General features: G+C 35.7%; 1 protein-coding gene across 2 annotated transcripts; it reads left to right on the top strand.

The window, feature by feature from the left end:
- The first annotated feature begins 19,796 nt into the window (after nucleotides 1–19,796).
- On the top strand, nucleotides 19,797–21,368 carry LOC108488901 (RING-H2 finger protein ATL74-like). 2 transcript variants are annotated; one of them, XM_017793176.2, is made up of 2 exons: nucleotides 19,797–20,205; nucleotides 20,450–21,368. In XM_017793176.2, the coding sequence occupies exon 2, from the start codon at nucleotides 20,459–20,461 to the stop codon at nucleotides 21,047–21,049; it is 591 nt and encodes a 196-aa protein (XP_017648665.1). In that variant the 5' UTR covers nucleotides 19,797–20,205; nucleotides 20,450–20,458; the 3' UTR covers nucleotides 21,050–21,368. The 2 variants fall into 2 exon arrangements, with proteins under 2 accessions (XP_017648665.1, XP_052875567.1); XM_053019607.1 differs by having other exon boundaries at nucleotides 19,865–20,205; nucleotides 20,469–21,368.
- Nucleotides 21,369–23,078: the final 1,710 nt, after the last annotated feature.

Below are 23,078 nucleotides of genomic sequence, written 5' to 3'. Positions count from 1 at the left end.
ATCAAAGAAAGTAAAAGCACCGGTAATAACATCTGGCGAGGAAGCATCCTCGCGAGCGCGTATAGCATAAGCTCTAGTAGGAGCACAAGCCTCAGATCTGGTTGTAGCATCTCTAGATCCTCTCTGACCGCCACTAGCATTGCCCGTATTTCTAGATGGTCTACCCGAGCGATAGTAGCACCGGGTTTCCCACTCGATTTACATTCTGCTCGGACAATCTCGAGCAATCTTTAATAAAGTGGTCAGCTGATCCGCACTTGTAACAGGAGCGGTCATAGAATCTACAACTCCTCGAATGCCATTTACCACAATACTGACACTCCGTTCTGTCTCAACGATCATTCCCAACACTGGCGACCGAAGTGACTCGTGCACTCACAGGGGGTCGATCACGATCTCGTCTAGAAAAGCCCGAAGTGTCTCTAGATCGGCCTAAATCATCTCTAAATTTTTTTGATGACTGTTGAAAGGGCCTCCCTGAAGACCTCTTACGAAACTCCTTTTCTCCCATATCAGCTTTTCTTTTCTCCATACTGAGCTCCTCGGCTTTGCAAGCTCGCTCGACAAGTACCACAAATTCTCGGATTTCTAAAATGCCAACATACAGCTTTATATCATCGTTCAGTCCATCTTCGAAACGTTTACACATCACAGTTTCTGAAGAAATGCATTCTCGCGCGTACCGGCTGAGCCTTACAAACTTTCATTCATAGTCGGTAACCAACATGGAACCCTGTTTAAGCTCAAAAAATTCTTTCCGTTTTTGATCAATGAATCTCTGACTGATATACTTTTTTCGAAACTCGGTTTGGAAAAACTCCCAAGTTACTTACTCTCTGGGCACGAAAAAAATCAACGTATTCCACCAATAGTAGGCAGAATCACGTAGTAAGGAGATAGTACACTTTAGGTATTCATCGTGTACAAAGCAGGTTCATCAAGTACCGAATAGTGTTGTCCAACCAAAATTCACTTGCTCGACATCGCCACTTGTCTGTAGCTTTAAATTGAGAGCCCGTGTTTTCGGATTCTATCAACTGGGGCTTATTTGACCTTATTTGGTCGATTCAACGGAGGTATTGTAGGGTCTTGGGGTTGTATTAGTCGGGAATGGAGGTTGTGGAACAGTAGTATTAGTTCGAATGTATTGGTTGAACCAATCATTCATCACGCTATAAAAAGCTTGTCTAGCTTCATCATTCGATTACTAGCAATAGGTTGAGAGTCCATGGGTGCTATCCCTTGTGCAGAGCAGCGCTACACTCGAAGATCATCACTACCGCTTCGGTTGGGATCGGGATCCATTACTATAAATAAACACATTTTCAATTGTCAGAAATCACCACACTATCAAATAATCACATAATGGCATGTATAGCTAGACCCAAACGTATTACGGTAGTCCTAGAATCGACTAAACCGTAGCTCTGATACCAATAAAATTGTAACACCCCATACTCGAGACCTTTGCCGGAGTCGAACACGAGGTGCAAACAGACTTAATTCATTTATTTGAACAGTCCATTTTAAAATTTCCAGACAAGCTAGCTAACTGCGTCACTGTCACCTTAAAAGTCATATCTCAAGTTCCAAAACTCGAAAACCAATTAAGTAATTTTTTCCTGAAACTAGACTCATATATCCATCTACAAATTTTTTTCTAAAATTTTTGGTTGAGCCAATTAGTACAGTTTATTAGTTAAAGTCTCCCCTGTTTCAGGGTTCGACTACTCTGACCTTCATGCATTACGACTTAGATATCTCCCTGTACAGGGGTTCAATACTTATGCTGTTGGTTTCTAAAGAAACTAGACTCGAAATGGAATCTATACATATATGGAATGACTTCTAATTATCTCTGGTTAATTTATAATGAATTTCCAAAGTCAGAACCGGGGATCCAGAAATTGCTCTGGCCCTGTTTCACAAAAACTTAATCATCTCATAAAATACGGCTCATATGATCGTTTCGTTACTTTCATATGAAAATAGATTCATCAAGGTTCGATTAAATAATTTATTCACAATTTAATTCTATTCCTACTATTTTTAGTGATTTTTCAAATTCACATCACTGCTGCTGTCGGTATCTGTTTTTAAGGTAGACTTTACCTATTTCATAATTTCCATGATTCAACTAGCCCTTTTACATACATAGCACAAAAATATGATCGTGATTAACCATTCCAATGGCTAATCATTGCCAAGCATTTCCACACCTCTCAATAACCCTATATATACAAAATGATTATCACGCTATGCTCAAAATATATAAGCCATTTTCGCATGGCTATCCAAATATATACAATACCAAAGTACTTGACTAACAACAAAAGGGCAGCCCTATACATGCCATTATCAGAGTTCAACTAAAAGAGTACCAAAAGGGCTTTGATAGTGTGGGCGACTTCAACTTTGACACTCCCGAGTCCGATAGCTGACGAACCAAAATCTATAAAACAGAGAATCAAAGAAACGGAATAAGCATTTAATGCTTAGTAAGTTTTGGGTAATGAAATCATGCACAACTAAAGTACAGCATTTATATGACTAAACGAATGATTTCATATACACATTTTCTCACAACCATACCTACTTCACATTTCCAACCCTTATATTCATACATAAGAAATCAACTTGACTAAAGGCCGGAAGCTTGTTAATCGATTGAGCGAATACTATTTAAAAGGAATCAATTATTCCAATGCATCTACAAAACATACCTCAACGTTGGGGTTTTACAAGCGTCTTAATTGAAATTATTACAGCAAGATTGCTCATTCCCAAACCAAGTACCTTCGGGATTTAGCGGATATAGCTACTCGCTCAAATGCCTTGGGACTTAGCTTTGGTTATAGTAACTTCGCACAAATGCCTTGGGACTTAGCTCGGATATAGTAACTCGCACAAATGCCTTGGGACTTAGCCGGATATAGTAACTTCGCACAAATGCCTTGGGACTTAGCCGGATATAGTAACTTCGCACAAATGCCTTGGGCTTAGCCGAAATTAGTCACTAGCACAAATGCCTTGAACTTAGCCGGTTATCATCCGAATATTCATGCACATATCAATAAATCATGACACATCTATATTTCATTTTCATAACTAGAATTCAAACACAAGTCACTTATCAAGCATTATCATTTTTGGCTCAATAGCTACATACAAAGAACATGATTTTGATTTGCTCATAACATGATCTAATCGAATCATAATCTAAGTTCCATTACTCGAAAACTTACCTCGGATGTTGTCGAACGATTTCAACGGCTATTCGATCACCTTTTCCTTTCCTTTATCAGATTTAGTTCCCCTTTGTTCTTGAGCTTAATTTAACAAATAAATTGATTTAATCATTTTGAACATCAAAGAGAAACTCAAGGTACTTAGCCCATGTATATTAGGCATTAGAGTCATATATGTATGAAATCATGAATCAAATTCAACATATTTGCCAATATTCCCCTTTAGCCGTTTTTCTAAGTCAAGATAAAGCCATCAATATGCTTACCTATAGCCGAATGTACACATCAACCTATTTATTCATTCATGTGGCCGAATATGCATGTTTATGTTCGGGCTGTTTGTATACTTAATACATTCTACAAATATGGTCACTTGTATTGACTAAATACCATTTTGTTTCAAGTTCAAAACTCGACTAATACACATATATACACTAGAAATCAAATACTAACATTTGCACTTCACCTTAATAGCTAGCTTAGCAAACCTTAATTTAACATATAATTGTGCATAACACAATTGCACAATTAAAGCATCCTCTCCATTCCATCAATTCAAAACACATACATTACTCAATAATGTTCAAAATCATATTCGGCCTTAGTACATAACTTGCTAGCCGATTTTTCTCCATCTAGCAACTAATGCACATATGTGCTCATTTGTTAGACTCTACTTCATCTAACTACTAACCTTTGTTTTTTTTCATCCAAATAACATGAACAACAACCATATTTCTCTTCTACTTCCTACCATGGCCGAATGCTCAAGACACCATACCATGATTTTCATAATTTTGACATGGGTTACTAAAATAACTTGATACCTCATCAACACAACATCAACACCAAGCAAGAATGACAACATCCATGGCCGAGTATCATCTCCATCAAATAGCAAAAAGAATTTAAACCATGGGCTAGGTAGAATTCAAACTAACATCTAAAAATATGCATGAATTTCATGGAATAACATCAAACATACCTTAACCTAGTTACAAGCATGGCGAACCTCTTCAACCTTTCTTCCTTTCTTTTCTTTGATTTTTGGTCAAGAAGAACAAAATGAGAACTTTTTCTTTTTTTTCATCACCCATGCTCCTTATTTTATTATTCCTAACATAAAACACTAACATAAAATGTTTATAATACCTTTTAACCCATAGCATGGCCGGCCACCATCCTAAGTTTTGGGTAATTTGACATGCAAGGACAAACATTTTCCAGCATGCATCAATAGGCCACTTTAGCATTTGCCTAGCACATTTCTAAATTTTCTCACACAAGTCCTATTTAGCAAAATTCACTTACAATTAACAAAATTCAAACATGAAATTTTCACACATGCCTATCTACATATAATAAGCATCAAATATAACGGTTAATTATTTTTATGACTCGGTTTTGTGGTCCGAAACCACTTTCCGACTAGGGTCAATTTAGGGTCATCACAGCGGTCTTTGAAATTTAACTTTGTACCTAATGCTTCTTGCAACTTTTGCCAAAACCGTGAGGTAAACCTCGGATCTCTATCCGAAATGATTGATAAAGGTATCCCATGAAGTCTAACAATCTCTCGGATATACAATTCAGCCAACTTATTAAGAGAATAATGCATGCGTCTTAGGAATAAAATGAGCCGATTTAGTCGATCATCAACTATTGCCCAGATGGCATTTTTCTTCCCTGGAGTTAACGGCAACCCTGATATAAAATCCATAGTAATCCGATCCCATTTCCATTCAGGAACCATAATAGGCTGGAGTAATCCCGACGTTACTTGGTGTTCAGCTTTCACTTGTTGGCAAACTAAGCACTTTGATACAAACTCGGAAATATCTCTTTTCATTCCACTCCACCAGTACATTTTCTTCAAGTCATTATACATCTTCGTACTGCCCGGATGAACCGCTAAACAACCATTATGTGCTTCATCTAAAATCTTTTGAATCAACTCATCATTTTTCGGTACACAAATCTGATTTTTAAACATCAAACAACCATCAAAACCGATTCGAAATCGATCCTATCGACTTCACCTTTATTTTCTTTTGGCTAGCAAATCTTGATCATTTTTTTGAGCTTCAAAAATCTCTTGTAAAAACATCGGTCTTGCTCTTAACTCTGCTAGAATCGAACCGTTATCTGAAATTTTCAACTGAGTGTTCATAACTCTCAAAGCAAACAACAATTTCTGCTTAAAGCATCAGCAACCACATTCGCTTTTCCTGGATGATAATCGATAACAAGCTCGTAATCTTTCAATAACTCCAACCATCTTCATTGTCTCAAATTCAAGTCTTTTGTGACATCAAGTATTTAAGACTTTTGTGATCGGTAGATACTCGGCATTTTCACCATACAAATAATGTCGCCAAATCTTCAAAGCAAATACCACCATGACCAATTCCAAATCGTGAGTAGGATAATTCTTCTCATGAGGTTTTAACTGTCTTGAAGCATAAGCCACCACTTTTCCTTCTTGCATGAGTACACACCCCAAACCATTTAGAGAAGCATCACTATACACCACAAATTCTTTCTGGGATTCGGGTTGTATCAACACCGGTGCTTGATTAATAACTTTTCAATTCTTGAAACTCTGTTGACATTCTTCCGTCCATTCAAATTTAACATCCTTTTGGAGTAGTCTAGTCATAGGAGTAGCAATTATAGAAAATCCATTTACGAACCGCCGATAATACCCACTAGCCCCAAGAAACTTCTAACTTGATTCGTTTTTGGTGGTTTCCAATCAACAATGGCTGAAATTTTACTAGGATCAACCCGTATACCATCACGAAACAATATGACCCAAAATCCAACTTCCCGAGCCAAAATTCACTTTTACTAAACTTAGCATACAAATGCTTATCTCTCAAAGTTTGCAAAACTATCCTCAAATGCTCAAGCATGCTCTGTCTCATCTTTTGAATAAATTAAAATATCATCTATAAACACCACAACAAATCTGTCCAAGTATGACCGAAATATGCGATTCATTAAATCCATAAACACAGCAGGAGCATTTGTCAACCCGAATGGCATAACTAAAAATTCATAATGACCGTACCTTTTCTAAAAGCGGTTTAAGCACATCGACTCTTTTACTGCGCGGTGATAATACCCGGATCTCAAGTCAATCTTTGAAAACCATGTCGCTCCTTTTAGCTGATCAAACAAATCATCAATTCTCGGCAATGGATACTTGTTTTTTATTGTCACCTTGTTTAACTGCCGATAATCAACACATAATCTCATAGAACCATCCTTCTTTTTCACAAATAACATGGGAGCACCCCAAGGTGAAAAACTCAGTCTCACAAAGCCTTTATCAGTCAACTCTTGCAACTGCGACTTTAATTCTTTCCACTCTATTGGTGCCATTCTATATGGAGCAATCGAGATCGGAGCTGTTCCCGGTATTAAATCAATACCAAATTCTACTTCCCTGACTGGAGGCAAACCCGGCAATTCTTCTGGAAATACGTCTGCAAATTCACACACAACTGATTCAACTTTCTTTTCAACTTCTTTTGTATTAATTACATACGCCAAATAAGCTTCATAACCCTTTCTCAAATATCTCTGAGCCGACATCGAAGAAATCATACTAGATAATGCCTCTGATTTGTCTAGCTCAACCCGCAGAACTTCACCACTTTCACACTTTAATTCTATAAGCTTTTCTTTGCAATTTATTATAGCATCATGCAATGTCAACCAATCCATACCCAAAATAACATCAAATTCATCAAACGGAAACAACATCAAGTCGGCCGGAAAGTAATGACCCTGAATCATTAAAGGGCATTTCTTGCTTACTTTATCAACTATCACGCATTTGCCTAACGGGTTCGACACTCTAATCATAAATTCTGTGTTCTCAACATGTATATTCATACTAGACACCAGTTTAATGCATACGTATGAATGAGTAGAACTAGGATCAATCAAAGCAATAACATTAATATCATAAAGAGAAAATGTACCGGTAATCACATCGGGTGAGGAAGCATCTTCATGCGCTTTAATAGCATAAGTTCTAGCCGAGCTCTTCCTCGATCTAACTGCTGCATCTCTGGCTACATTCTTACTGCTTGTTTCACTTCCAGCTTTTCTCGGATACCTTCCCCTCGAGTTTGCACCACTAGCTTTTACACTCTGAAATTTTTCTTTCTCAGCTCTCTCAGGCGTCTCTAATAAAATGATCAGGAGAACCACATCGAAAACATTCATTTGCTCGCACGGACCAAAATGATTTCTACCACACGGCCTTTTCGGGTTTAACAAATCTCGAGTTCTCTACTCGGTAGAAGTATTCGAGATTTAGGACCCACATTCTACTTCTTAAAATTTCCATATGATTGCCCAGCTGAAACTTGGGAACGCGGATTCATATTTCTTGACTTTCCGGGTTGCTATGAAGGTGCCTTACTCATTGGTCTTTTCTTCCAATTTCGTGTCTCAGCCTCTACCTTCCTCTTCTCCTTAAGTAGTTCTTCAGCCTTACAAGCTCGATCAACTAGGACTACCATTTCTTTCAGTTCAAGGATCCCGACAAATACTTTAATGTCTTCGTTGAGCCCGTCTTCAAATCGTCGGCACATCTTGGCTTCAGAGGAACATATTCCCCGCATACTTACTCAATCGAACAAACTCTCTTTCATATTTCGAGACTGTCATATTACCTTGCTTCACTCAAGAAACTCTTTACATTTCGATCAATAAATCTTTCACTAATATATTTCTTAGAAACTCTTCTTAAAAGAATTCCGGGTTACCCTCTCTTTCGGTACCACGAAATCAAAGTCTTCCACCAATTATAGGCTGAATCTCTCAACAAAGATGTAGCACATTTCAAACATTCTTGGTGTACAAGATAATTCATCAAATACCGGATAGAATTTTCAAGCGAACTCGCTTTCTGCATCATCATCAATATTTGCTCTAAATTCTTCACCCCTTGTTTACGAATTCTATCAACGGGGTTCTGTGAAATTTTATCATATCCACTCCTTGAGGCATTGGAGGCATAGGTTGAGGAATTGGGGAGGTGGGGAGGTCATACATTTGGGTTCGTCTGAACGAACTCGATGTACCATGCACTCATCATTTGAAGAAAGGTTTCCGATCCCTTTCTCCTCCTCCCGACCAACAAGAGGAGGTGGGTTTTCAGTCAGTCTTGCCCTTCATTGAAGTGGCGCATTACTCTCTACTTCATCTACCACAGCTGGATCGGGATCCATTTACTATATAAAAATCATTTAAAAAGGTCAGAAGTCGTCACACTATCACAATTCATACATATGGCATGTATAGCAAAATCCGTACATACAACACGTAGTCCGAGAACCGACTAAACTTGCTCTGATACCACTAAATGTAACGCCCCCACGCCCGATACCATCACCGGAGTTGAGCTTGAGGGGTTACCGAACATAATTTATCAATTTAAGAACTTCAAATCATTTGTTTCTACATTCACAGCTTTCTAGCTACTCGCGTCACAGTTACAAGAAAAATCATATCTCGAGTTAAGAAACTAGAAATCAAGATCCGTAAATTTTCCCTGAATCTATACTCATATATCTATTTACTAATTTTTTTCTAGAATTTTTTATTGGGCCAATTAGTACAGTTTATTAATTAAAGTATCCCCTATTTTAGGGTTCGACTGCTCTAACCTCTGTGTATTACGAATTAGATATGTCTCTATAAAAAATTTCAATGACTATGAGGTTTGTTTCTATTAAAACTAGACTCAATAAGGAATCTGTAAATATAAATAAAAACTTCTAATTATTTTATTAAAATTTATTATGAATTTTTAAAGTCAGAACAGGGGATCCAGAAATCACTCTGGCCCTATTTCGTAAAAGTTTAAATATCTCATAAAATATAATTTATGTTCCTGTTTTGTTCAAGCCATATGAAAATAGACTCATTAAGATTCAATTTCATAACTTACTCATCATTTAGTTCTATTTATACTATTTTTAGTGATTTTTCAAATTCATGTCATTGCTGCAGCAATATTACATTTTAAGGCAAGTTTCATCTTTCCATGAATTTTTATGAACTAGATAACTGTTAAACTTCCATGATATCAAACATGATCTAAATTAGCCATCACCATGACTTATCAATATCAAACATTTTCTCAACCAAACATGGCCATATCATAAAATTATTTACACAAAATAGGTATATTGCTATACATGCCATACTTAAGTAGTTGTACAAGCCATTTACCAAGATAAAAGTCCTTTGGATAGTGTGATCGAACTTTCGACCTATCCCGATTCCTGTGCCGACTTGTTTAAAACTACAGTGAATGAAAAGGAAGGAGTAAGCATAAATGCTTAGTAAGTTCATATGTAAATAACAAGTAACATAACAATACAAATATACCAAACAACTTTAGCATGGTACCACCAAAACATATATCACATCTTTAAACATCATTCATCATCTTACCACCTTATCGTTGTTGTATCTATTTTCAACCCGAGGGTTAAGAACATACCTGTCCAAAGTGTCCATTTCACAACACTTACCCAAAACGTCACTTATATCTTAAGTGCTCTTCCATTAAACTAGAAATTTCACCCGTTGAACACATCGAATATAACTTCGGATACATGGATAATTTGCACATAAGTGCCTCATATGTAATCAAGAAATCATGTAACCCGCCCTAAGTGAACTCGGACTCAACTCAACGAGCTCAGGCGTTCACATCCATAAGTGAACTCGGACTCAACTCAACGAGTTCGGATGCCTAGTTACATTTCACGAACTCGGACTCAACTCAACGAGTTCGGACATTCGCATCCATAAGTGAACTCGGACTCAACTCAACGAGTTCGGATGCTCAACCATCCTAGTGACATGTCACTTGTATCCTAATCTATTCCTAAGGTTCAAACGGGCTTTTCCTCGATCTCACATTTGCCGTCTTCCATGGAATATCGGGCCGATACTCGGTAGCAATTCATATTTATCAAGTAGTAAACATAATTTGCATATTACTCAATATTAACCACAAAGCATAATATTTCACGATTAAAATCAGCATATCATATAATTAACATTAATAACTTAAAAATAACATTTATGCTACATTATTTACACATGAACTTACCTTGGTACCAAAATATAAAGATTTTGCAATTTAGTCCACAATCTTTTCTTTTCCTCGATCACGACTTGAATCTCGTTTTTCTTGATCTATAATACCAAATTAATCTTATTTAATACATACATTTATCAAAACAGCATTTAATACGACCTTTAAAAAAATTACACTTTTGCCCCTAAACTTTTGCATAATTACACTTTTGCCCCTAGGCTCGGGAATTAAACTTTATTCCTTATTCTTATGTTTTATAACATGCTGATCACTTTTCCCTTCTATGGCAACATCAAATTCTCTCTCTAACATATACTTGTGACTATTAGGTATTTTTGCCGATTAAGCCCTTTTACTCGTTTTCACTAAAAACCGAGTAGCACAAGTTGTCTAACATAATTTAAAACCCCATATTCTATCATAAAACATCAAAATACACAAATTTCACCTATGGGTATTTTTCCAAATATAAACCCTAGGTTGAATTATTGCTAGCATAAGCTTAATCGAGCTTCCGAGATTCCAAAAACGTAAAGAACATTAAAAACGGGGCTTGGAATCACTTACTATGGAACTTGGAAGCTTGAAACAAACCCTAGGTATGGAGAACCCTTGAAATTTTGGCCTAATGAAGAAGATGGACAAAAATTGGCTTTTAATTTTGTTTTTAATTCATTTTAATAACTAAATGACCAAAATACCCTTACTACTAAACTTTCCAAAAATTCCTTCCATGTCCTAATTTTTTCCATGAACTTAAAATTGGTCAAATTTCTATTTAAGACCTCGTCATTAATATTCCAAAACAATTTCATACTAAAAACTTCTAGAATGCAAGTTTTGCAACTTATTCGATTTAGTCCCTACTTTCAATTTAAGCACTTTAGGCATAGAATTTCATCACGAAATTTTCACACAATCATGCAATCATATCATAAACATCAAAATCATTGTAAAATAATTATTTCTATCTCGGATTTGTGGTCACGAAACCACTATTCCGATTAAGCCCTAATTCAGGATATTACAGAGTCGATCAAAACAACTACAGATATATCATAGATAGAAAAGGTACCCGTACGGAAGACGTGGCATCTTCATGGGCGCGAATGCCGTATGTCCTTACAGGCGCTCTACCCTCAGACCTCACAGTAGAATCTCTAGGCGTGCCTCTATTGTCAGCCCCACTCCTAGGGTTCTTCTGTAGTCTACCCCTCGATGGAGCATTACTCACTCTCACATCTTTCTTTTTGTCTTTCTCCTCCATCTCAGGACAGTTTCGAATAAAGTGGTCTAGTGAACCACGCTTGAAGCAGCCTCTATCATTACCTCGGCACTCACCGAAGTGTCATCTACCACAATTCGAACACTCTTGTCTATTCGATCGAGCATTACCAACGCTCGCAATGAAAGTGGTCTGAGCTTTAGACGCTGCATACTGCTTATTCTTGTTTCTGCTCAAGAATCCTGTCGACGCATTTGTTCGAGTAGGAAACTCCCTCGATTTCTTGGATAAGGTCTAAAATGATCTTTCCATTTGTCTTTTCTTTGAGTCACGTAACTCAATATCAGCTCTCCTCTTCTCTTTGGCCAATTCTTCGGCCTTATACAGTCTCCCAACAAGTACTACAAATTCTCTTAACTCCAAAATACCAACCAACAATCTGATGCCTTTGTTCAAACCATCCTTAAACCTCTTGCACATAGTGGCTTTAGTAGATACGCACTTCCTAGCGTATTTGTTGAGTTTTACGAACTCACGCTCATACTCTATTACCGTCATTCGGCTTTGCTTCAATTCTAGAAATTCTTTCCTCTTCTGGTCTATAAACCTCTGACTAATATACTTCTTTCAGAATTCTTCCTGGAAAAACTCTCATGTAATCCTTTTCCTTGTTACAACCGACACAAGGGTCTTCCACCATTGGTAGGCTGAGTCTCGCAGGATTGGCACAACACACTTCATGCACTCCTCAGGGGTGCAAGACAATTCATCGAATACCTTAATGGTATTTTCTAGCCAGAACTCTGCTCTCTCTAGGTCATCATCAATTTTAGCCCAAAATTTCTCGGCTCCATGCTTATGAATTCTATCTACCAAAGGTTTTTCTCTCCTAACCATTTCTACTCCTTGGGGAGCCATATGGGCAGGCTGAGGAATCATAGGAGGTAGGAGAGGCGGAGTGTTTGGATTTGCACGAACAAACTCTAAGTACCAAGCATCCATCATATGGAGGTATGCTTCTCTAGCCCCTCCGCCCTGACTCAATGTCATGAGCCCACTTTCGACTGCTGCAGTCCTTTTAGCGGGAGCCGGCACATTACTTTCTACATCATCCACCATAGCTCCGTCAGGAACCATTTACTATATGAAAACATAATTTAAATTTTTCAGGAGTCGTCACACTATCACAATATATTTATGGCATGTATAGCTAGACTCGTAATCATGCTAGGTTAGTTCGAGAATCGATTAAACCATAGCTTTGATACCACTAAATGTAACACTCCTTTACCCGAGTTCAACGTCGGAATAGGATACGAGGTGTTATCGTACTTAAACACGTGTTTACAAAAATTTTCGTGCCATAAATTTTTGTCCAAATTAAAACTTTTTGAAAACCGAACATAAAGTCCCTAATACGAGCCCACGAGGCCCAAAACACGCTTCAAAAAAGATTTGGGACTTAAATGAGTACTTTAGAAAACTTTAAAAAAATTTCAAGGAAAACAGGGCACAAGTCCTTGTAGAAAAGTGGCCCGTGTGTCATCTAAACATGATCGTGCTGAAGGCTCGTGTAGCTCACACGGCGGGCATATCTAGACACATTCATGTCCCTAACCCGTGTAGATTTATTTTTTAATTCAAACCTGCAGGGGTTTTTACATGGCTTGGCGCACGCCCGTGTCCATGGCCCGTGTCCCTCACACGACCATGACACACTCGTGTCTCAGCCCGTCTACAAAAACCTTGACATTCTGTTTCTAACATTATCAACCAATTAAGGGCACACGGCCAAGGTACAAGCCCGTGTGTTAGGCCGTGTCCTCCACACGGCTAACACACACGGTCGTGTCTCTGCTCGTGTGTTTACTACCATGCATACTGACTTGAAAAATTGAGGTGCAGGGGACACACGGCCGGACTACACGCCCATGGAGCAAACCATGTGTCACACACGGTCTAGACACACGCCCGTGTGTCCGCCCGTGTGGACAAAAACAAGGCTATTTACCGAGCCTTTTTGCCACCCTTACTTGCACCAACCTACACAACATTAACCAAAACCAATCCAAGCATAACACATATAACCAAAACAACCACAACCATAAGAAATTTGTATCAAATACGTTTAATAATAATCAATATTAGCCAACATTAACGACAAATGAATATCGCATCCATCATATGAGCCAACTCTTGTGGCTAAACTAACAAGACATTAAACAAAAGAATCAAGTCCCTATATATGCCAAAATCGAAATATTAAACTAGCTATACCAAAGCTTCAGGTGATAGTGTGATCGATGCCTCTGATGTCCCTTCACTTCCAATACTAGCTTGGTGGCACTATAAGAAAATGGAAAGGAGAGGGAGTAAGCATAAAGCTTAGTAAGTTGCATATAGATATGTAACAACATCAACCATTCATATTATAAATCAACACAACATTCTTGAGTGAACATGGGTAAATATCACTACATGGTTGTATATATCACAAGTATAAAACAAAGATTTCAATATCGTCCCAAGATTATTTTCATAGCTAGAACTTACTCATGTCATTCTTACCATCAAGGCAACCTAACTAGACTCATATCTCATGAGTTTCGAATAAAAACCTGCACCACTCACAACATGATTATATAATTCCATGTCATTATCATAAGCTTTTAAAATAACCCATGAAACCATTTGGAATACTAAAGGATATCTGAAAAGCTTTACCACAAGAGGATGAATTGTCGATACCATGTTCCAAACATGGTCTTACACTAGCTCACATGTCGAGGCCAATGCCATGTCCCAGACATGGTCTTACACTGGCTCACATGTCGAGGCCGATGCCATGTCCCAAATATGGTCTTACACTGGCTCTCACAACATCGTCGATGCCATGTTCAAAACATGGTCTTACATTGGCTCTCATATCGTGGCTGATGCCATGTCCTAGACATGGTCTTACACTGGCACACATATCACCCAAATGTCATGTCAGGATATCCAATATATTTGTAGGTTCAACCGGGAATTTACTGCATTAATTTCATCATACATTATTCATAATCATATTATGCAAAATAAATCATTCAACACATAATAACGATAAAGTTACCTTACTTACGTACAAGTTATCTCGGTATACAAAAAGTGGACGACTAATTGGCTTTAGTCTACTAGCTTGGCCTTTCCCCAGTCTAGGTTCGGATTTTGTATTTCCTGATCTAAAATGATAAAAATTCACTAATTTAATCATCATATTAATTAATACATTTCATAAATCATATTTTGGCAAAATAACCATTTTGCCGCTAGACTTTCACAAAATTATGATTTTACCCTAGGCTCGTAAACCGATTTTTATCAAATTTTCTCACTAACTAAGCCTAGCCAAATTATTTTTATACTAGAAGAAATCAAAAATTCCCATCATTTCACACATTTACCACATAATTTATAACTTATGCAAAATGGTCATTAGTTAAGGTTTTCATGAAAACTACTTCTCAAAAGTTGTTTGTTTAACAACCATGATTCATTTTCTTCAATAAAAATTCAGAAAAGAACATAAACACTCTCATGGAAAAACCCTAGACTTTCAACCATTTTGCAAAATAGTCCCCTCATTAGCTAGATTATGCTACAAGGGTTCTAAAAGTGCAAAAATTATCAAGAAAAGCCATCAAAATCACTTACTTGTAAAGAGTGGCTGAAATTTTGAACCTCGAAAACCCCTAAAATAGCTTAAATTTTTGGTGGTGAAAGAAGGGATGAAAAAGATGAAGTCTTTTGTTTTATTTAATCTTATTTTCTAGTCAAAATAAGCTACCAACTTCACCAAATTTGATTTTTTTATTCATCTTTGTCCCTATGGCTAATCACCCCTATTTAAATGGGCCATTTGCCCTTTAAATACCCCTAATTATGATTCTCTAGCTATTTAACACCATTTTTTAGAAAAAAAACTTTTGTTCTTTATGCGATTTAGTCCTTTTTCGCAATTAAGCATGCAATCACTAGAATTATTTCACCAAAATTTTCATGTACTCATATGAACATGCTATAACACATAAAATTATATATATAAAAAAATTTCTCCAACCTCGGGTTAGTGGTTCTGAAACCACTGTTCTGACTAGGCCCAAAATCGAGCTGTTACATGAAACCCTATTTCGACGACGAATACGGGTTAGGGATGTTACATGACTACTATAGTTGCTACTTGAATCTAACTCATAATCAAATTTTTATTTGCTCAACAAGTTACCCTTCACATCTTTAAATGAGAGTTTATCTCTACCATAAATTAAGGTCTCCTTGAAAGTTTTATACGAAAAGGGCAAACAGCACAATAATAATACAATTTGATCTTTATCATTTATATTGAGCTCGACGTTCTTCAGATTGTTCAATAGAGTAAAAAATTGACTCATGTGACCCTTAAGGTTCTTACCTTCGTCCATATAGTACGTGTATAATCGTTGTTTCAATACTAAACGACTTGTGAGAGACCTTGTCATATAAAAGGCTTCTAATTTTCTCTATAAGGTTGTTATGCTGTAACATATTGTTCATGAGGCACAATTGAATTATTGATAGTGTCTTCGCATCAAGCTCTTCCCATTTTGGCTGATCTAGATTTTCAGGCTTTTGTCGGGTAATGACCCTTTTTAAGTTGTTCTGACTAGAATTATTGTCATCTGAACTTGCCATAAATTAAATTTTGTGATCTCGTCGAACTTCTCAATGTCAAATCTCATTATTGCCATCCTGAACGATTTGAATTGTAAAATCTGAATCATGCTCTGATACCAATTTGTTGGGGATCGATCCTCGTATAAACAACGAGATAGTAAATTTAGAGAAGAATGAACATAAATATTTTACGCGAAAAACTCCTCCGAAGAGGATAAAAACCACGTGCAAGGGAGAATTCACTTAATGAGAAAATAAACAAAGAATACAAAATGGAGAAAATAACTTAAATGAGCAAAACTCAAAACCCGAATACAAGGCTCTCAATGAAAACTCTCCCCAAAACTCTTCATCAAATCTCACATAAGAGATATTCTGTCAACCTTCTAAACATGGTTACAAAGGCCCTTTAAATAAGCTAATATCAAAGTCCTAAAATGACTAAAATATTCCTAAACTAATCAAAGTTTAATTGGGAAAAAATAGCAAAGTTTAACTGGAAGAAGAAACCTATTATTTGTGGGAACACGTTGCGGCGTCATCTCTGCATCCTCATTTCAATGTTGTCATGTCATCCCGATATCTCGATGCTCCTTATCATGACGTCGGGCTTGTTTTGGGCCTTTTTCGGTTGCTCATCAATCGCCTTTCTAAATGTCTATAAAGAGTTCGATAAATGCGAGGTACATCCCAAACATAGCCTTTAAATTATCATTTTTCAATTTAGTTTACCCCTAAAAATAGAAAAGTTGGCAATAAATTGTATATTCTTATTGAACACGTATAACTTTTAAAGAAAAATGAAATGAAATTTTATAACTTACATATCAAAATGGGATTAAAAATAGATAAAAGAAATACATACCATATGCTAAAAATAGATATGATTCAAAAATGAAATCATGATTTTGTTAGTAAAATGGGAATGACAACCGTGATATAATTATAGTCTTCTTTTATGGTATTTTGAAACAGCAGAATTCGATTAAAGACTATTTTTGTAATATTATTATGTTTACTTTTAAGACCTTTTCATGAAGTTGTTTTGAGTGTATATTTTAGGGATAATTATTTGGTGAAAATTTTAAATTTACTGAAATTTTAGCATGTTTATTTATTAATTTTAAATTTAAAATTTCAATTTCAATAATTATTCTATTATAAAATAAAAGACAAATAATAAAGAAAAAAAGAATGGGAATATTAACAATACTTCTCCAAAGTCTCTATTTATAGGCATAAAAGTATAAATGAAGTAGAGATCTACTTCTAACCACTATTAAAATTTAAAGTATATTAAAACTTATCTTGATATACATCTTCTTAATAAGATATTCATAACACTCCCCCTTGGATGTCCATTAGTAGATAATGTATCTCGTTAACACCTTACCAACATAAAAACCCTGTGGGAAAAAAAATTCCTAATGAAGAAAAAAGAGTGCACATATCAATAATATACATAATATGTTATCGCATTAAAAACCTTACCAGGAAAACCGAATGAGACAAAACCCCAGTTAAGGGAAAAGAGTACAACGCGTATTTACTCCCCTTCATGAAAACATCACATACTCTCTTATATTCTACGTATTCAATCTTGAATACTAGTTTTTCAAATGACTATTTGAATGTATTTTCTAAGCATTTATATCACAATTCTTTTGAAAGTCATGAGTAAGGGAAGGGGCAAAGTCAGAAAAAATTTTTAGGGGGTCCGAAATGAAATTTTTAATAGTCTATTTCTTTATAATTTTTAAAAGATTAAATAAATTTTTTATGATTTTAGGGGGGCAAAATGCAATTTTACCTTTACTAATTTAAAATTTTAAAAATTTCTAAAGGGCCTAAATAGCAATTTTCCATTTTAGGGGGTCAAGGCCCCTGTCAGACCCCTTAGATTCGCCTCTGATTAATGGGAAATTTTTGAAAATTTTTGTGACTTATGGAAAAAAATAATTAAAAAAGAATCGTGTTGATAACGTGTTATAAAATAAAAGATAAATAATAAAGAACAAAGAGAAAGAGAGAGCAAAGAGAGTGTATTTTATTAATCAATTGGATTTTTATAATGCTTATCCAAAGCCTCTATTTATAGGCATAAAAAGTATAAATGAAGTAGAGATATACTTCTAATGACTATTAGATTTAAAGTACATCAAAATTTATCTTGATATTGATGGACATCCACTTAATAAGATATTTATAACATATTATTATTTTAATAGTATATCAAATACATATTTTGAGAAAATACTTAGTCACTTAATTAGATGCAATTACTTATAATTACACGCTATCAATCAAAAATATTTATAAATTTCTTTTAAAATTAAAACTAAACACATTTATAAATTTAAATTCTTTGTAACCATTAGTATTTTTTTTTATGCAACTATGATTTGAATTCAAGATATTCTTGGAAAAGATTAACACTCGACCAATAGGTTACAACTTAAATTTCTATAATCACCCGTCATGCAATTCTTTTGTGGTATCCAAACCCACGTTAATTTCACAAAGTGAAAATTTCCTTTAGTCCAAGATTCAATAATCATTGGATGTTTAAGGTAAACTACACCAGTAGTCACTAAACTATAGGTAAATTTTTGTTTTGTCACTTAACTAAAAAAAGTTACAATTTGGCCACTAAACTATTTAGAAATTTTCATTTAAGTCACTAAACTATTCATAAGTTTTTATTTAAGACACTTGGCTATTAAGTTTCTTTTTAAAGTTTTGCTAGTGAGTTACAAGTGACGATTCGACGATCAGTACAATGGATAAGTATCCATCAACGAGCAAAAGAACATACCTTAGATTCAAAATTGATTTGACAATCAATGCCGAAGATCGGAGAAAAAAGTTGTTTGAATTTTAGTTCGTAGATTCGTGAAGCCCAAAGTTGTTTGATGAAAAAAAACTAAATTGTAGAATAAAAGGGAAAATAGAGCTTTCTATTAGTGCAAACAGTGCAAATAAAGAAAACCATATAGCATCAATTTTAACAGTCCAGTGACTTATATGAAAGCTTTTGAATAGTTCATTAACTAAATTGTAACTTTTTTAGTTAAGTGACCAAAATGAAAACTCACTCATAGATTACTGACTTATCCATATATTTATGATTAAGAGAATGTTTTAACAATTTGATCAAGTTGCACTTTTTTAGATTTTTCTTTTACTTTTTACCAAATTACTTCCATTATTGTTATTGCCAAGTTGCTAATTCGAACCTATAAACCAGATTAAAAATATTGAAAATAGAATCTCTTACTAATCGCCTTTTTTTCTAAAAATGAAAAATTAATGGATCCATTTCAAAGGATAACTTCAGTGCACTTTGGTAGTTAGGAAGAGGAAATAAAGGTTAGGAGATATTTATTGTAGGCAAAGGATGATTTTTCGAACTAGTAGTTATCTCTGTCAAAGGTTATGTCAAAAGTCATGAGTCCACAAATCAGGAAATGGCAGCAAAGTTCCCCAATTTCCACTATGGATGAAGTAGCATCTTCGTTATGACCCAACCCTTTGTCATTGGCTTAAACCACGCTGGACTTACTACCTTATCAAAACAACTGTTTAATCAAAGGGATCATGATCAGATTTGGCCTTTATATTACCCCCAATCATGATTAGGTAGGCAAACCCGTCTCAATTATATCTTTACTTTATCTCTGGATCTTACATTTGTATCTTACCATAGATCTCTTGAAAACCTGACCCCCACTATCACAGCAAATCACCCTTCATATAAATTCCCCTTCCATTCTTTTTTTCTGCAACTGCATAAGTAAACAAGGTTCAGTGTTCTAGTTTTCAGGCTATGAAAAGGGAGAATCTTTTATCTCTTTGAGTAACCGCCCTCCACCCATGAATTCTAGACCACAAATTGATAGGCTCAGGTAAAGGCAAGGCTTCCTTTTTGCTTTCTGTTTTCTTTTGCTTTATTGAAGAGACATGTTTTAGTATTGTGAGGACTGAGGACCATTTTGCTTATCTTAGCAACAAAGAAGATGCTTTTTTGATGTCTTTTTTCTAGTTGGAATCTTTACAACATTGCTGTAGCCTTAAGGAACCTCCCAACTCCTTTTTTAGAACACTTGTTCAATTGTTCTTTCTTTTTTTTTTTTTCCTCCATATTTCAAGTGGCTAGCTATGTTATCAGCAAGTGTGAATATGCATCGACGCCTGCTTGGGACAGAAGTGAGCTTGCCACCGGAAAATGGGAACAAAACTCATGATTCCTACCTTAGCGAGACAAATTTCGATACCAACTTGGTGGTTATATTGGCAGCTCTTTTATGCGCTCTGATCTGTGCAGTGGGGTTGAACTCTATAGTCCGTTGCGCTCTACGTTGCAGCCGAAGGTTTTCGACGGAGACCCCAGAACAAGCAGCTGCTCGCTTGGCGACAACGGGCCTGAAGAAACGAGATTTGAGACAAATCCCGGTGGCAGTGTATGGGGAAGGAGTGAGTTTGCCGTCGATGGAATGCCCAATATGCCTGGGAGAGTTCGTTGATGGAGAAAAAGTAAGAGTGCTGCCAAAATGCAACCATGGGTTTCATGTGAGGTGCATTGATACATGGCTGCTCTCACACTCATCTTGCCCGAATTGTCGGCACTCGTTACTTGAAGTCGATGCATCAAAAACCGAGACATCCCAGCAAGTCACTTCCCTACGTCAATCACAGAATGGATTAGGTGGTGATCATCCAAACGGCAGCGTCGTTGTCGTTGTTGGATAGGGAAGTTCAATACCCATTTAGAGCTTTTAACTGTACTTGTAGCTGCTGTTAGAATTTACAGTGAAGGTTAAACTGTTCACCATCTAGATTTTGGAGAAATGAAATGAAAGATGTATTTAGTCACAAGCTTAAGAGTCAACCAAACTTATCTTCTTTTTTGCATGTGCAATTGCACAATGGCATGTGCACATGCACGGGCACTGCCTGCTCCCTTTTGCTTCCCTGGTTTTGTGGAGTTAGGGACCTTAGTCGCGTGTTGCATTTCTCATCCTTTTAAAATATTTTAATTTTACCAATCTAGATAAGTTGAAATTATTAAGAGGATTTTATCTTAATAGTATTTTTACTCAATTAATTTTAGACTGTAAAATTATTCTATAAAAGTTTAGTTTGATCTCAATCTTGACTTCCCCTAATTGCTTTACATGTAAAATATATATTTATGGAGTTAAAATCTTTTCATATATTTTGGAGGAATCAAGTTAGGATTAGAAAAAGAGTGTTGGTAGAGTAAAATTAGGTAAAGATGTAAGTAAGAGTTGGATAATATTGTATCTATTAATCACTAAGAGCAAAAACCTAGATTTATGTTTATTTATTCAACGTTATCTTTATATATGATTTTTCGTGTGAATATGCTTAAAAATTCTCAAAATTACACTTTTTGTCACTCATATCACGTTAACTAGCCATCCACTCCAACAATGTGATTTGAATTAATTTTTCTTTTTTAAATTCTTGGTTTTTTATTCTTTCAAATTCAATTTCTTAAACTTAAGTTTACAATTCGAATAAAATCAAACAACAAATTGATACAACTATTTTGGATCTGTCACATTTAAAATTGAGAATTTGGTCCTCTATAAAATTAGAAAAATAATTGTATGAAACTGTGATTCCACGTCATTCTTATCCCTTTCCAATAGGAGAATGATAGATTAGATTTTTCCTCCTAATTTTTAGCATTTTTAGTTGGATTTTGTTAGAATTAAGTGACCTGAATCCTTATTTAAATAAAATACAGTGGTAAAATAAAATAAAAAAAAGAATCCATATAGAATTACACTTCTTTTATTTTATTTTAGAATAAGATTTTTTAAACCTTATCAAATTTCATCTATTTGATATTGATTAAAATAAGGTATTTCAGTCTTACTAGAATATGACTTTACAACCCTATAAATAGACATAGTCTATTCCTCTTGTATTAATTCGAATTCGACATAGTGAATTTTCTTCTTCTCTGCCCGTGGTTTTTTCCTGAAAGGGTTTCCACGTAAAAATCTTTATGTGTTCTTTATTTTATTTTATTTTATTTTTCAAAAATTGGTATTAGAGCTTCCGGGTTGTTCCTCTCGATCACGGTAGTGGCATCTTTGAAATATGAAATTCCGCTGTTGAATCGCAACACCAGATTTGCATTGTGGCAAATTAATATGCAAGCAGTTCTTGCGCAGATGGATCTGGAGGATGCCCTACTAGGGATAGATAAGATGCCTTCGACATTAACAGATGAAGAGAAGAAGCGTAAGAATTGAAAGGCGTTAACACAATTACATCTGCATTTGTCTAACAAAATTTTGTAGGATATGATGAAAGAGAAGACCGACGCTGCATTATGGAAGAGGCTAGAACAAATATGTATGTCGAAAACTCTAACAAGAAAATTGCATATGAAGCAGCGTCTTTATGCTCATCGTTTGGAGGAAGGTGCGTCTGTACACGAACACTTAACAGTGTTTAAAGAAATTCTCTCAAACCTAGAGGCCATGGAGGTTCAGTATTATAAGGAAGATCTAGGGTTGATTCTACTTTGTTCGTTGCCCCCGTCTTATTCAACCTTTAAAGACACGATTTTATATAGCTGCGAGTCTCTCACAGTTGATGAGGTTTATGATTCTTTGACCTCGTATAATAAGATGAAGCATCTTGTGGTTAAACCCGACTCTCAAGGAGAGGGTCTCATTGTTCCTGGGAGATAAGATCGGAATCCTAATGATGATTGTGAAAGGACACAAGAACGGAATCC

This window comes from Gossypium arboreum, chromosome 10 (assembly GCF_025698485.1).
Source record: "Gossypium arboreum isolate Shixiya-1 chromosome 10, ASM2569848v2, whole genome shotgun sequence".
Classification (NCBI taxonomy): domain Eukaryota; kingdom Viridiplantae; phylum Streptophyta; class Magnoliopsida; order Malvales; family Malvaceae; genus Gossypium; species Gossypium arboreum.
Note: the sequence above shows the minus strand (reverse complement) of the source record. Positions and strands in the feature narration are given on the sequence as shown.

Coding starts and splice junctions, on each gene's coding strand:
- LOC108488901 (XM_017793176.2), top strand. CDS start 20,459: ATGTTATCAGCAAGTGTGAATATGCATCGACGCCTGCTTGGGACAGAA.